This window comes from Moschus berezovskii, chromosome 3, assembly GCF_049115385.1.
Source record: "Moschus berezovskii isolate FMDL1 chromosome 3, NW_MosBer_1.0, whole genome shotgun sequence".
Classification (NCBI taxonomy): domain Eukaryota; kingdom Metazoa; phylum Chordata; class Mammalia; order Artiodactyla; family Moschidae; genus Moschus; species Moschus berezovskii.
Genome location: NC_142462.1, coordinates 45,814,997 through 45,827,981, shown reverse-complemented (window position 1 = coordinate 45,827,981; position 12,985 = coordinate 45,814,997). Strand labels below are relative to the sequence as shown.

General features: G+C 37.0%; 1 protein-coding gene across 15 annotated transcripts in view; it reads right to left on the bottom strand.

Moving 5' to 3' along the window:
- CACNA2D1 (calcium voltage-gated channel auxiliary subunit alpha2delta 1) overlaps positions 1-12,985 on the bottom strand; it is a 545,949-nt gene that overhangs the window by 331,246 nt on the left and 201,718 nt on the right. Inside the window, exon 1 of one of the 15 annotated variants that reach the window (XM_088833932.1) lies at positions 3,942-12,735. The exons of the other annotated variants lie outside the window; for them this stretch is intronic. Within the exon in view, the coding sequence (XP_088690058.1) occupies positions 3,942-3,956 (15 nt within the window). The 5' untranslated portion in view covers positions 3,957-12,735. Of the gene's footprint in view, positions 1-3,941; positions 12,736-12,985 lie in introns of those variants that run through there. 15 annotated transcript variants of the gene reach the window in all.

Here is a 12,985-nt window from a genome sequence, read left to right as displayed (position 1 = left end):
TCCAGAAGGAAAAAAAAATGAAATTAAATAAAGTGGCATGCTAATAGGAGAAATATTTGTTACTACTTTTAATTTCTCTAGGAGTAAAACTGACTAACTATGCATAGTACTGGTCTACTAAAAATCTTAGTACAGGAAAAAATATAACATCCTGAGCTGTAAGAGCAGAATTACGCTTGTACCTCCTTAAGTACATTTAATCTCAAATATAAGCATCAAAGATTATTCTTAAAAATCTTCCTCACTCTCTTCACCTTTTTAAAGAGGATATATCTGTCATCCAAAGTCTGCTATGAGGCTTGAATAAGACAAACTTATTCAGTTTGTGACCTAGGGATTAATTATTGATTAATTAATATTGCTGCTAAGTCACTTCAGTGGTGTCTGACTCTGTGTGACCCCATAGACGGCAGCCCACCAGGCTCCCCCGTCCCTGGGATTCTCCAGGCAAGAACACTGGAGTAGGTTGCCATTTCCTTCTCCAATTAATAATTAATTAATATTATGTGCATCTAAATAGTCTTGAAGTAACAAGTGAATTTTATTGCCAAAAATAATACTATCAGAAAGTAGCATATGATACTCTAAACTAAAATAACCAGAATTATCTAATTATCTGAAATATTATTATCTTTAGAAGTGAACATTCTAAGATGTAAAACTCTGGAAATTTAAAGTACAGTTAACAATAGACATAGCTATTATAAGCAGTTCTCATAATGTTAAAATAAACATTATTTACTCATATTCAAATTCACTGCAACTATTTCACTTTTCTGTTAGACAAATAATTTTATTTGTGGATCTTAAGTACTTTATATTCATTTCTCCTGGTAAGATTTTCTAGGTTGCATCTTTTTAAATAAAGTCTACTTTTTCACCCTCATACCCTAACTGACATTAAGTTTTTTGTAGTAGTAGTCACTGAGAGAACATGGCTTTCTTAAATGCAAAAGATCTTACTCAGTAAATCAAGTAACAAGGAAGAGATTTTCATTATATAAAATAGAAATTTTTTTCTGTGGTAAATGAACTCACTGCATTCATTTTTTTCTTGATTTGGTTTTGGATTTACACATCCATACATTATAAATCAACTTTTTTTAGTTGGCTCATTCCGAATTTATTGAAAAAAATACTTTGCAAAAGCAAGAAAAATATATCCTGTTCATATTTTATTAAGACTGTGTCTTAAAACCACAATTAGTGTCACAGTCAGGAAACAGTTCATCATATTATGAAAGTCAGTCTTCTTTTAAAATCACAAATTAAATGTTCAAGAAAATCTTTAAAGCATCAAAAATTTGTATATTTAACTTTGGATTGCTAGGATACCAAAACATTTTGTTATATGTTAAATAGATATTTAATTAAATAATTATCTATTTAAAGTTTTGCAGAAAAACATTTTAAACTGTGCTGTTCTGATCTTTTGTTTTAAAATGAAAGCAAAGCTTTAAATATGGTATATGGAACTAAACCGTTGACTTCTTTTTTTATTTCAAGTCTGCTCCATCTTTCACCCCATCATCCCCTCTACCATCCCATCTTCCACAAGCACCATTAAACAACACATTTTATTCATATTCTCCCAAAGAAAAGAGTCCTGGCTGATTTTAGTTATAGATAATTTAAAAATTCAATCCCACAGTGGATTTCATGCTTTGTAAACATTTTTTAAAAAACAGCTTGACATATGATTGCTTCATCTTTTCCTGAAATAGGCAAGTAAAATTCCCAATTAGAACAAATTAGCTACACAAATATTTACTTGTTATTGTCAGTTATTACTATCAAAGTACTATTAAAATAGCCAATTGTTAATGAGTACTGGCTATCTGCCACACAGATATGTTGTATTTCATACAATATCTCATCCAATCCTCATGACAAATCCAGGAACAAGGTGTCATGATTCTCCTGCAGAGGTGAGAAAGCTGAGGTACCAAAAGGTCACATCTCTTACCCACTCTCACCCCACATACTGCATCGGTGCAGCAGAAGAAAACCCAGGACTCTGGATCCCTAAACCTTCATCTTTATTCTATATAGCCTTCAATAGTGAAATCACAGAATTATTTACATTTTCACTGAGGCTTTTGAGTTTTTTTTTTTCCAAGTACTGATTTTATTTGTTTTTTCTTTTTTTCTTTTTTTTTTTTTATTTTAAAATATTATATTGGTTGGTTTTGCCATACATTGACATGAATTCGCCCCAGGTGTACATCAGTTCCCCCTCCTGAACCCCCCTCTCAAGTATGATTTGTGGTTCTTGCATTTAAATATTAAAATTCCCATTTCAAAGGTGACCAGACATTTCATGCTAGCTTCAAGAAGGGAATAAAGACAAAAGACTTTTAAGAATTTTCAGGACTGAGCTCACTGTTCTTTTGACAGACTAATTTAGAGGTGTAAAGCCTTTCATATTTCATCTTGATTTGTATCTGTAAATGAGAGGGAAAAGTGTTGTCCTTCATTAATTAATGTGCACATCAGTGAGATAATTTGTGGGTTTTGTTATTTTTTCAAAGGCATTGAGCCTCTCGAGGGAAAACATTTCATAGAAACAAAATACACTCTTTGTTACTGGAACTGCCATTTTATCTCAATGGATAAATATTTCATATGTATATTCATTTATTAGGATTTTAATTAGCTTTACGTTCAAATCCTTCATGACACTAAGGGATGAGTTATCCAAAGGTACATACAAATCCTTTTATTTATCAAAGTGGTTTCTACAATCCCGTAAGATAAAAGAGTGAGCTTGAGGAAGAAAGAAATCTAAAATAACTAGTGATCATAATTTCTTTTGTAAAATGGTCTTCACAGACATTTTTTGAGATACAAATTGGAATTTAGCTTTAATCTTAGTTGTCTACAGTAGACCACCATCGCTAACCTACACTAAACTGAACCAAGCAATAACTACCAGGAACTGAGCTTAAAGTCCATGTAGAAATAACACAACAGGCCAAATGCCTGCACATCAGTTGAAATAAAAGGAAAATGAAATTAAATGAAGAAAAAATAAACAAAAATATTTTCCTAATACTATCAACTTTCCAACTTTAACACATATAAACACAGTTACTAGTATTATTTTAAAGATATAATTTTAACTATATCCCAGTACTACAGACAAAGGCAATGTGCTTTCCATCAACATCATATGAATAATACTTGGGGAAAAAAATCTGTGATCATTACTGCCTCTCATGCTTGGGAAAAGTATAATAAAATTGAAAATGTAGCAACAGCTTAAAGCTGATTTTCTAACAAAGCTTAAAGCATCCTCTAGCACATACACTTAAACCCAGGGAATAGCAACAATTCTAACAAGAACTAGAATATGTAACCTTGGCAGCATGTCCATGGCAAACCTTAGGCCAGCCATGGAACATCAATATTTCATACTATCCCTGATAACTGCTTTACTCTATTCACCTTCACCACAGGTGAAACAAAATTCTCCGAATCCTCTCAAGCTTACAGACTGCTCAGCTCTGCACTGATGCATAATTTGTTTTTGTCTTGAATAAACCTCTGGATAATTATCTACTCATGCAAAAGCGAGAATTTTTTAAAATACTAAACTCTTCATTTTGGTATTTCCCAAGGTGGAAGAAAATTCTTATAGTGGAATAACTAAACATTATATACAGTAAGCTTGGTGAGGATAGCTGTTCTACAAATAGAAGGGAACATCAAATGTAAAAAAGCCAAGCATTCTTAAATGTTCAGTTACCCAAAATGTTGCAAATTCTTTATCCAGCCACACACACACACACACACCCAAAAACCCTTCAGTTTTGTAAAGTTCACTTCAAAGAAAATGTTGTCAAGTCTTCACTTTCACATCACTTTAATTTTATTAAAGACTGTTATTAAAGAATAAAATATATATTGATGGCTAGTTATAAAAGCCCTGATAACTTTACCTTCTGGCACAGCATAAGTGAAGTCGCTCAGCGTGTCCGACTCTTTGTGACCCCGTGGACTGCAGCCTACCAGGCTCCTCCGTCCATGGAATCCTCCAAGCAAGAATACTGGAGTGGGTTGCCATTTCATAGCATAAACTATGTTTATATTTAAACATCCCTCTATGATAGTTTATCAGTATCTTACTTACTGCTATATGTTCATTCTATGTGTGTATATATCAGTAAGTCTGTGGCCTCATCTCATTAAAAGTCAGATGTTAGTTGTGCAAAGTCTCTGCTTGAAGCCTGGTCTGATCTGTAGGGTATGTGTATTTGTGTGTGTTAGCAGGGCGAGGAAAATGCCAGTGTAGGGAGCAGGGCTGTAAGAAACAGCTTTATTCTTTGATCGGCTGACACGGTAGTTGACATATGAATTACCAGTTGTTTCATAAAAGTATCTAAACATATTTGGGGGGAATATTTAGACAGTTTTGATCTTTATGAAGAGGGCAAACCATCTCTGGCTGGTGATACAGACACAGAGGGCTGGGAGAGAGGGAGGTGGGGTTCTGGGGCCCTTTTGACTTTATTCTGATAGTTTTATATATCAAGATACTCTACATTCTCACCCCCTGTGCACTGCTACCTCACAAATATACACACATACACAGAGACACGGTCACACCACGGGCACACGAGGTAGGGATGGTTCCCACTCCTAGTATCCTGTTCCAGGTAACTCAGACCATCACTTATCTACCAAAGCAACAAGCTCTGAAAAGAAGGGAAGCCACAATGTGCTGCACTGAACAAGAGGACAAGTTTAGGACTGCCAACCCTATTAGCTTGCTTTCTCTTTTATGTTTTAAAATAAGGATCTGAAGTGGAAAAATAACATTTCAATAACTAATTTGGAATTAAATCATACTGATCTTTTTCAAGCCTATCTGAATGTGTAATTTAACCTGTAAGTGGCACTAATCCCATCATGAAGGCTCCACCCTCATTAATTCATCACCTCCCCATTTTCCCCACCTAAACCACCACGTTAGGTATCAAGTTTCAGCACATAAATGGGGGGGAGGGTAGCCTACAAGCATTCAGACCATAGCTGACAGTTTCCCTAGAGCTGAGTCTTAAAAAATAAATGGTAACTGGGGATTGAAGAAACATGATTAAATGATTTTAGGTAAAGGGTCTTGAAGAAAAACAGGAATTTGATGGAAACAAGAGTATGGGACAATCTGGAAATTCTCCACAGATCATTCAGCTAGGTTAAAGAATATAGCAAGGAAGAGACTGGAAATGAGGCTGAAAAAGTGTGCAAGAATCAGCTAATGAAAGACTACTTTTGCCACATTAAAGAAAGAAAAGACACACCTTTAGCTTTGACCTTCTCCCTGTGTTAGGGTTAGTTTTAGCACAGCATCTTCAGCTTTGCCAAGCTCATTGCTACAAAGTGAAAGTGAAGTCTCTCAGTCGTGTCCGACTCTTTGTGACCCCGTGGACTGCAGCCTACCAGCCTCCTCCATCCATGGGATTCTCCAGGCAAGAATACTGGAGTGGGATGCCATTTCCTTCTCCAGGGGAATCTTCCCAACCCAGGGATCGAACCCGTGTCTCCCGCATTGAAGGCAGATGCTTTAACCTCTGAGCCACCAGGGAAGCTGCAAAATGACCAGAAATTGCTGAAATCACACATTTTTATCCAGTGGGAGAACAGAGGTCATATTCTCAAAACAATTAAACAATATTCTGAATCCTAACAATTAGAACACTCTATAATTAAGCACAGATCTTGTACTGACTGATATGGGAAGATTTTATCTCCAATCCTGAACTGAAGTAGTTTAAACAATCAAAATCCACTCATAAGTGATGGGTTCTGGGCCTAGATCAGTCCAACCTAAATCTTTTGACTGGGTACTATAGGAAAACCTTGAGAAGGGAAAAGGTAGGAAATAAATTGTAAGTAGGCAACTAGCAAATCAGTCTCTAAACCTCCCGTGAAGTTCCTCTGCATTAGAAAAAGAAAAAAAAAAAAAAACTCCTTAATAAAATCACCAGGGAAATAAAAATCAAAACCACAATGAGACATCACCTGTCAGAATGGCTATCATCAAAAATAATACAAAGAAATGTTGGCAATGACGTGGAGAAAACAGAATCCTCATACACTACTGGTTCTTCAAAAAACTAAAAACAAAACTACAGAACTACCATATGACCCAGAAACTCCACTCCTGGGTATATAATTGAAAAAGCAAAACATAAATTCAGTAAGATACATGCATTATTTATAATTGCCAAGATATTGAAGCAACCTAGGTGCCCATCAACAGATGAATGGATAAAGAAGATGAGTGAATGTGTGTGTGGAGAGGGCGGGGGTGGTTTCGGTCATATCCAACTCTTTGCAACCCTATGGAAGCTAGCCTGCCAGGCTCATCTGTTCATGGGATTCTCCAGGCAAGAATACTGGAGTGGGTTGCCAGTTCCTTCTCCAAGTCACAGAAAAGAATGAAATTTTGTCATACATTAGATTCATTAAAATGACTCCTAAGTGAATTAGGAAATATTAAGTAGTCAATCAGCATGGAGAGAGTACGAGATGGGATGCAAATCTAGACCTGCCTGACGCCAAATGCCTGATTCCCTAAGGATCTTTAACCATTTTTGCTAATGTTCTGTCAACATTTTTTATCAGTCATAGGACTACAAAGGACATATGTGATAAAAAGTCTAGCAAATCATTACTTTATTTCTATGATTCATTTACTTTTCATTATTTTAATTTATGTCCTTAAAATATAAATATATCACATTTTTATCTATGACAGTTCATTTATTAGACATTACCATAATGACTATTTTCCAAATATGCTGTACCCTATTCTTATTTGTACTCTAAAATGAAATTGTGAGCAAGTTTTGGGAGAGTAAAATAAAGATACTGTATACTGTAATTCTGATAAACTTCCCTCCTTTGCAATAACAGTTAACATTCATTTGAGCTCTGATGACAAAACAAGCATTTTGCTAACTGCATTCTGCCCGTGCACCTATGCTCTGAGCTAGAAATCTGTGTAACATTCATTTTCCAATCAGAAAAGTAAAGCACAGATAGTTTAAGTAACTTACTTTTCATAATAGCTGGTAATAGTGGAGCAAGGACTTGAAAAGTGGCAGGGCTGCCTGACATTCTCACAACTACATCAGTTCTACTCACATGTATTAACACTCATTAAATATATATTGACTGAATGCCCTCTGTATTCATCAATGAAGATATAGAGTTCCTAAACTCAAGGATTTTCAAAATAGGAAGCATCACAGCACTAGAAAATGACACTCCTGTAGGCATTCAGGGAAGCTAAGTGTAAGAAGCTCCAGAGAAGGAAGAAGGGAAGCAGAGGCTGTGCTGGAACACAGACTCAGTCTGACTTTGCAAATAATGAGAATCACATTCTAAAGGGGAAGAGAAATGAGTATGGAATTTGCTGCTGCTGTTGTTTAGTTGCTGAGTCACGTTCAACTCTTCTGCGAACTCTTCTGGATTCTTCTGTCCATGGGATTTCCCAGGCAAGAATACTGGAGTGGGTTGCCATTTCCTCCTCTAGACCATCTTCCTGACCCAGGGATTAAATCCACATCTCGGGCATTGGCAGGGAGGTTCTTTACCACTGAGTCACCAGGGAAGTCTTATGAAATTTGGGACAGGAAAATGAATTTTTTTAATCTGAAAAGGATGACTGGCAGTAGTATGGAAAGTGAAGTGAATCAAAGGGCAGTGGGAATCAAAAGCAAGAGGACACTTAGAAACACAAGTCAGAAGTGATAGAGGCATGAACTGAGGTAGTGATGAGGACTAGGGCAAGACTTCTTAAATGTGCTTTAAAAAGGGAGACCTGAAATGAAAGTAAAACTCTCTAAGTATGGCATCATATATTCTTTGAATAATACTATGTACAAAAACATTAGTCAAGGACATAATGATAAAAAGTACTGGCTCTGAAAAATGACATCACTTTATAAGAAAATCTGAAATATATCAATAAATATTTTAATACACAGAACAAACACTACCAAAAAGAACCTGGTAAGACATATAATACTGGTATACCAAAAAGAAACGTGCATTAATGCTGTGAATGTATTTCATATTAAATCTTTCGCCAATGTTTTTCCTTTAATAGATCCTATGGTCCTACATAATGTATTTATCATATGATTTTTATACTAGAAATAAAATATACTTACAGTTTATTCTCCAGACACTTGCAAGGTTTTAGAGCAGATTCCCTGAAGCTACTGAACCTTGAATTTAGTATATTCCCATATGGCTAAGTAATATAAGGTCAAATATTGTTTTAAGTGGCAGGGTTTTTGAAAAGGAATGTTCTTCTTCCCTGACAAAATGTGATGAGCAGCTTCACCCTCCTGCTGATCTGTGCTTGGGGAGTATTTCTGATCTGACTTAAAAACAAAACAACTTCAAAAGTTGACTACATAAACATATTATTCATCTAACCTTTAGTTTAATCGACCAATAAGGATATACAAAATATATTTCTGCTTTGCTACTTACTAAATGTGTGTGTTAGTCACTCAGTGGTGTCCGACTCTTTGTGAGTCCATGAACGGAGGTCCGCCAAGTTCCTCTGCCCATGGAATTCTCCAGGCAAAGATACTGGAGTAGGTTGCCATACCCTCCTTCCAGGGGATCTTCCTGACCCAGGGGTTGAACTCTGGTCACCTAAATTGCAGGCAGATTCTTTACTGTCTAAGCCACCATGGACACCCACTTACCAAAAGGGGGCTATTAAAAAGTAAATTATATGTCACTATGGACTTAAAGTTCCAATCCCTAAGAAAGGCAATGCCAAAGAATGCTCAAACTACTGCACAATCGCACTTATCTCACACACTAGTAAAGTCATGCTCAAAATTTTCCAAGCCAGGCTTCAGCACTATGTGAACCGTGAACTTCCAGATGTTTAAGCTGGTTTTACAAAAAGCAGAGGTATCAGAGATCAAATTGCCAACAACTGCCGGATCATCAAAAAAGCAAGAGAGTTTCACAAAAACATCTATTTCTGCTTCACTGACTATGCCAAAGCCTTTGAATGTTTGGATCACAATAAACTGTGGAAAATTCTGATAGAGATGGGGATACCAGACCACTTAACCTGACTCTTGAGAAACCTGTAGCAATAGTTAGAAGCAATAGTTAGAACTGGACACGGAACAGTCCATGACTGGTCCCAAATAGGAAAAGGAGGACGTCAAGGCTGTATATTGTCACCCTGCTTATTTAATTTATATGCAGAGTACATCACGAGAAATGCTAGGCTGGAAGAAGCACAAGCTGGAATCAAGATTGCCAGGAGAAATATCAATAACCTCAGATATGCAGATGACACCACCCTTATGGCAGAAATTGAAGAAGAACTAGAGAGCCTCTTAATGAAAGTGAAAGAGGAGAATGAAAAAGTTGGCTTAAAGCTCAACGTTCAGAAAACTAAGATCATGTCATCTGGTCCCAACACTTCACGACAAATAGATGGGGCAACAGTGGCTGACTTTATTTTTCTGGACTCCAAAATCACTGCAGATGGTGATTGCTTCCATGAAATTAAAAGATACTTAGTCCTTGGAAGGAAAGTTATGACCAACCTAGACAGCATATTTAAAAGCAGAGACATTACTTTGTCAACAAAGGCCCGTCTAGTCAAGGCTATGGTTTTTCCAGTGGTCATGTATGGATGTGAGAGTTGGACTATAAAGAAAGCTGAGTGCAGAAGAATTGATGCTTTTGAACTGTGGTGCTGGAGAAGACTCTTGAGAGTCTCTGCTAGGAGATCCAACCAGTCCATTTTAAAGGAGATCAGTCCTGGATGTTCATTGGAAGGACTGATGTTGAAGGTGAAACTCCAATACTTTGGCCCCCTGATGCGAAAAGCTGACTCACTTGAAAAGACCCTGATGCTGGGAAAGATTGACGGCAGGAGAAGAAGGGGACAACAGAGGGTGAGATGGTTGGATGGCATCACCGACTCTATGGACATGAGTTTGGGTGAACTCCGGGAGTTGGTGATGGACAGGGAGGCCTGGTGTGCTGTGATTCATGGGGTCGCAAAGAGTCGGACACGACTGAGAGACTGAACTGAACTGATGGACTTATAAAGATCATATTCTCATTCCTCTCACCTTTTTCCATGTCTAGAATTCAACTTGGCTAGTTCTTATTCCATCCCTTCAAAAGTGAATATAAAGCAAACAAGTTAGTGGTATTCAGCATAATTTCCATGGATATCCTGTGTTTTCCTGAAATATGCTTAATTGATGGGGAGTGGGAGCACAAGTAGTATAATTTGTAGGTAACTGAGATAGAGAAGCTATAAATGATTGCTTGTTTATGTATATAATTTTTTTATTGACTCACTTTTCTTTTGTTGGCACTCTGGTTATAATTCTTTGTGTGCCTTTTATTAAAACTTTGACATGTACACACTACTATCTGTATTTATTGATTATATTTATTTACTATTTCTTATTCTCAGCACTGGGTCTTTGATGCTACATTCAGGCTTTCTCTATTTCCAGAGAGCAGGGGCTACTCTCTAGTTGCTGTGTACAGACTTCTCACTGCAGCAGCTTCTCTGGTAGAGCACAAGCTCTAAGCACGCAGGCTTCAGTGGTTGCAGCTTGCAAGCCTAGGACATGGACTCAGTAGCTATAGTACACAGGATTCATTGCTCCATGGCATATGAAATCTTCTAGGACCAGGGATCAAGTCCATGTCCCCTGCATCGGCAGGCAGATTCTTATCCATTGTGCCACCAGGCAAGTCCCTTCATGTGTCTAGTAGCGGAAGGCAGGATGTATTTAAGATCTAGCTGTAAAGCAGCATTTATGTCTCTTTAGGTTGCATGGTCTCCCTTTGCCGAAATAAGTATATCATTTTCTGTGTTATCAATATAATATCAGTCCTACGATTTAAAACAGTAAGGGTCAGAAGTAGGACATTTTACATAGCACTGTTGATATGTGTAACGTTATGCTTATCATTCATGGTATTGCTAGAATATACAGGAAAAGTCTACAGGCTCAGGTTGTGAAAAAAACTGGTCTCAAAAGATTTAACAGGCTCTAGTTATTTATTGTATTTAAATTGACGATATTCCAGAATCAGGCTTTCAGCTTCAGAGATTTAAAATCTTGGTTTCATTAGTGTACTTGAAGTAGATCTGAAAAGATTCTGCTTAGTATTATATACCCCTACCTTTACCAGCTTTCTTTGTTACTAAAACTCTAGTCTGCTCAGAACTTTTGGTTTTCTCTGCTTGGAAAACTGTTCTCTCACTTGCTAAATAAATTCTCTGAGCCTTTATCTACAGATTCCACTTCTCCCTCCCTTTCTCCAAAAAACTCCTTCTCTCTCTCCCAGTTATTCTGTATTATATCATTATGTTCACTACCTTTATTGTGTTTTTCTCACTGAGAATGTATCTTGTCTACCTCACCATTCCACAGTATAAGTTTTCCAAGGACAAGCAACTTGCCTGTTTGTTTACTGATTTCTCCTGAGTATGAAATACAGCTGACCTATTAACAGAATCCTGATAAACACTTCACAAGGGAAAGAACTAACTTGGTTCACAAAACTGTGCATGTGTGCTCAGTCACTTCAGTAGTGTCCAACTTTTGTGACCCAATGGACTGTAGCCCACCAGGCTTCTCTTTCCAAGGGATTCTGCAGGTAAGAATACTGGAGTGGGTTGCTATGCCTTTTGGGGGATTGAATCTGCTGCGTCTCTTATATCTCCTGCACTGGCAGGCAGATTCTTTACCACTATCGCCACCTGGGAAGCCCCAAAAAACTGTGGTATAATACAAAACCATCAATTACTTCTAAGAAATATCACCTTCTGGATCACCATTGTTGGCATAACCTATAGAGTAATTTCATTGCAGGTAAAACTTCTTAAAAAGCCAAATGATAAAAAACTTTTGATCATGTAAGAAGAGTAAGGGGCCTTAGATGAATTAAATAATTAAGGGGAATGGTGAGAATACATTATGCATCTAGGAATAATCTTGAGAATGGTACCTAAATGTCAATAGTGATGGTGTTTCATGCTTAGCCCTGTCCAACTGTCTGCGACCCCATGGACTATAGCCTACCAGGCTCCTCTGCTCCATAACCAATGGATAAGTGTCTCCCTCAAAAGGTAATGTTTAGACATGGGAAAGGTTTTCTTCATAAACTTCCTTCTCTCTTTACTTGAACTACTACTGATCAACTAACTGGCTCACTTAATTAGTAAGTCAGTTAACTAACTTAGCACTTTTATTTTTGAAGTAAGTGAATACATTCAGTCAAGTTATGGAAGCATTCTGGTTTCAGAGTTCTAAGACTCATGCTTCAGCCATCCACTGAGTATATGTGTCTGTGTATATTGATTAAAATTTGACTATTGAATTTTGATCTTCTTTCCAAGTTGTGAGTTGCTTCAATTCCAGTTTCCAAGTTCTGATAAGAATATATAAAAATATAAATTTATTCTCTATCTTCCATAATTCACTGTGTGTGCTTTCTAATATATTTTGCTATAATCACATTAAATTTAGTCACACAATAATACTGATTATGGAGAGCATGTAATCATTATATGCATTTATAGATGCAGGGAAATAAAGACATATACTGCTATTTTATACATCAAAAAGAGAATAAAGAATACAGAATTATGAGAACTGCTTTAAAAGTAGATTTGAATCTTTCAGAGTGACTTTACTGTCCTATTTAGAAAACTTTAATTAGAAATGGCAACCCACTCCAGTATTCTTGCCTAGAGAATCCCATGGACAGAGGAACCTTGCGGGCTACAGTCCATGGGGTCGCAAGAATCGGACACGATTCGCTCAGTCATGTCCAACTCTCTGTGACCCGGTGGACTGTAACCTACCAGGCTCCTCTGTCCATGGGATTCTCCAGGCAAGAGTACTGGAGTGGGTTGCCATTTCCTTCTCCAGGGGATCTTCCTGACCCAGGGATC